Source organism: Corvus brachyrhynchos, unplaced genomic scaffold (genome assembly GCF_000691975.1).
Source record: "Corvus brachyrhynchos isolate BGI_N302 unplaced genomic scaffold, ASM69197v1 scaffold351, whole genome shotgun sequence".
NCBI lineage: Eukaryota > Metazoa > Chordata > Aves > Passeriformes > Corvidae > Corvus > Corvus brachyrhynchos.
In genome coordinates this window covers 555,546-557,947 of record NW_008236203.1, presented here as the reverse complement: position 1 = coordinate 557,947, position 2,402 = coordinate 555,546, and the positions used below count along the sequence as shown (strand labels likewise).

Genomic DNA, 2,402 nt, shown 5'->3' with positions numbered 1-2,402 from the left:
TTCCCTCTTCTCTTCCATTGCCTGTCTTCCCCTGCAGTTTTGCAATGCCATCAGCTAAGATGCCCTTCTAGATCCCTGACATCTTCAGGTGTTCCTGGCAAAGCTGGCAGCAACCTCTTGTTATACTTAATAGTGGGAGGAACAGTCACTGGGACAGGAGCTTATGTAAGACGCTTCCCTAAAGGTGTTTGTGGGGTGGGAGGGTGGAGGGGGGGGCACCTGTCTGTACCTCCCACCTTGTTACCCTTCACTTCCAGCCCTCTTCGTGCTCCCTGGCCTCAGGTATTTCATTTTCAAGGGACATTGCCAAATAATTTAAGGTTACAAATTGGATACTCTCAAGTGGTGCAGTTCTTAGTGGGGAAACCTGCCTTAGAATTAATCTTTCCACATTAAGTAAATATGAACCCAAACTGGCAATCTTTGGCTTCTGTCTGTGTAAGGGCACAAATTATTAATTAATGCACCTCTCCCAATATCAGTAATGTTGGCATGCAGAAAAGGAAATAATACCTGAATATAAGTGTGCTAAAGGGAAGGGAAGAAAACTTGTTCAACTTGGTGATTTCCTCAGGGAAGAGCACTGAAACATCACCCCATGTCCTGGCAAAGTATAGTTCTGTTTCTGACTAGAAATAACTTGACATTGTCCCATTGGAAATATTTATCCTCAAGGCCTGATCTCATGTTTTGCCTGTGCATAATAGTGTTTTTTCCTGAAGGATCAGATTTAATTTGCTGTATGCTGCCCTTTGGACTCGCTTAAAACCTTCCTGGTTCTGCCTGTAAAGGCAGAGGTGGTTTGTTAACCTTGGCTTTTCTGTCTCGAAGCAAAAGGCTTTAAAAATACTTTTATCTTAATTCTTCTCTACACTGACAAGTTCCTGGTTTCTAATATTTCTGACATTTCTCCAGTTCCCTGGACAGGCTTTTGTCCTGTGCTCTTTTTTGTGCCTGGCATTAAATTCCTCCATTCTCGTTTGAGCCTATTTGCTATAAAACACCAACTTGTGAGGATTAGCAAATGAAATTTGATGTCATGCACATGACAGAGACTATTAGCAAGGCTGGGTATTGCCTTAAAGAAAGGTTTGTTTCCCTCTAATTTTTTACCCTTGGGGAAAAATACGGGACACTGACCTGCTCCCAGCACTCCCAGTGTCTTCAGCTCCTGTCCATTGCCAGCTTTTCTTGGAAGCTAAAGTGACATAAGAGATGTCTGTCCCAGTAAATTGTACATGCAGGCTCTGCTTATGCTGTATCCTGAGTTTCACAGTCAGATGAGCAGATCAGCATTCAGCTGGAAGAGATTCCATGTCCAAGGGCCAGTACCTGGAGCAGCCCCGCTCCTGTGGCTCAAGGCCCTGCTAATGTCAGGGTGTCCCCACTGCCACCACCGTGCCTGTACCACCTGGCCTAGAGCAAGCCAGTCAGGTTGTTGGCTCTGCCCAGCTGCTCTGGGCTTTGGAAGCTGGGAGATGCTTTTTCTTTGGATTTGTCTCCATTTCTGCAGCCTTGTGTTGTGTCATGGCCCAGCTTGCATGTGGTCTTGGGGCTGGTTTGGCTGCATTTCCTTCATTGGAGCTGGTTCTCCTTGGAAGGGGTGTGCAGCCAGACACCTGCAGGAAGGTTCATTGCTTCTGGGAAGCAGCCAGACATCCAAGGCTCATCACACCAGGTGGAGCAGGTCATTTTCTGAGCCCATTCCTGATGGGAGCCTTGTCCAGGGAGGTGTATTTTGCCCCACATGTTGTCACTGGCTTTTCCCAGCACATGGGGTGGACAAAAGCCTGCCAGGGCCAGCAGCAGGGTGGTGCCTTGGTGCTGTAAGGTGGACAAGGTAAATGTCTGCTGTCTGTCTGCAGGTGTACAAAATACTGAAGGATAACAAAGAGCGATTCACCAGGCGGGTCTCGACGGTAACCACGCGGTCCCAAGACGATGAGCCCTCTGCCTCCGGTGGGTACCAGCCCACCAGTTCTGGGGTTGGCTCTGTTCTTTGTGAGCTTGAGGCCTCCAAAACAAAGGGAACAGAGGCTCTCTGGATCACAGACGTGCCTGCAGAGGATTGTACCTCTCAGTGTGTGCCGTTGTTTCAGAATTCCCATTCAAGGCCAGGTTGGATGAGACTTGGAGCAGCCTGGCCTAGTGGAAAGTGTCCCTGCCCATGGTAGGGGGGTGGAACTGGATGAGCTTTAAGGTCATGGGTTTCTGTTATTCTGTGACTTCCCAGCACAGAAGACAGCGCTGGCTCCATGACCCAGAACAGGCTGTTTTACAGAGGATGAAGTAGGATGTCTCCCGGGGCTGATTTCTGTCATTTACTCCTTCTGTGATAAAAAGAGAAAGGAGTGAGCCCTGCTTCTGGCTTTTGCCTTTGCACAGTCTAGCACGTACACTGA

At 48.3% G+C, this 2,402-nt stretch overlaps 1 protein-coding gene across 1 annotated transcript in view; it reads left to right on the top strand.

The window, feature by feature from the left end:
- Window positions 1–2,402, top strand: part of AIFM1 (apoptosis inducing factor, mitochondria associated 1) — a 14,206-nt gene that overhangs the window by 1,578 nt on the left and 10,226 nt on the right. The window contains exon 2 of the mRNA XM_008640877.2: window positions 1,866–1,959. Within this exon, the coding sequence (XP_008639099.2) occupies window positions 1,866–1,959 (94 nt within the window). The remainder of the gene's footprint in view (window positions 1–1,865; window positions 1,960–2,402) is intronic.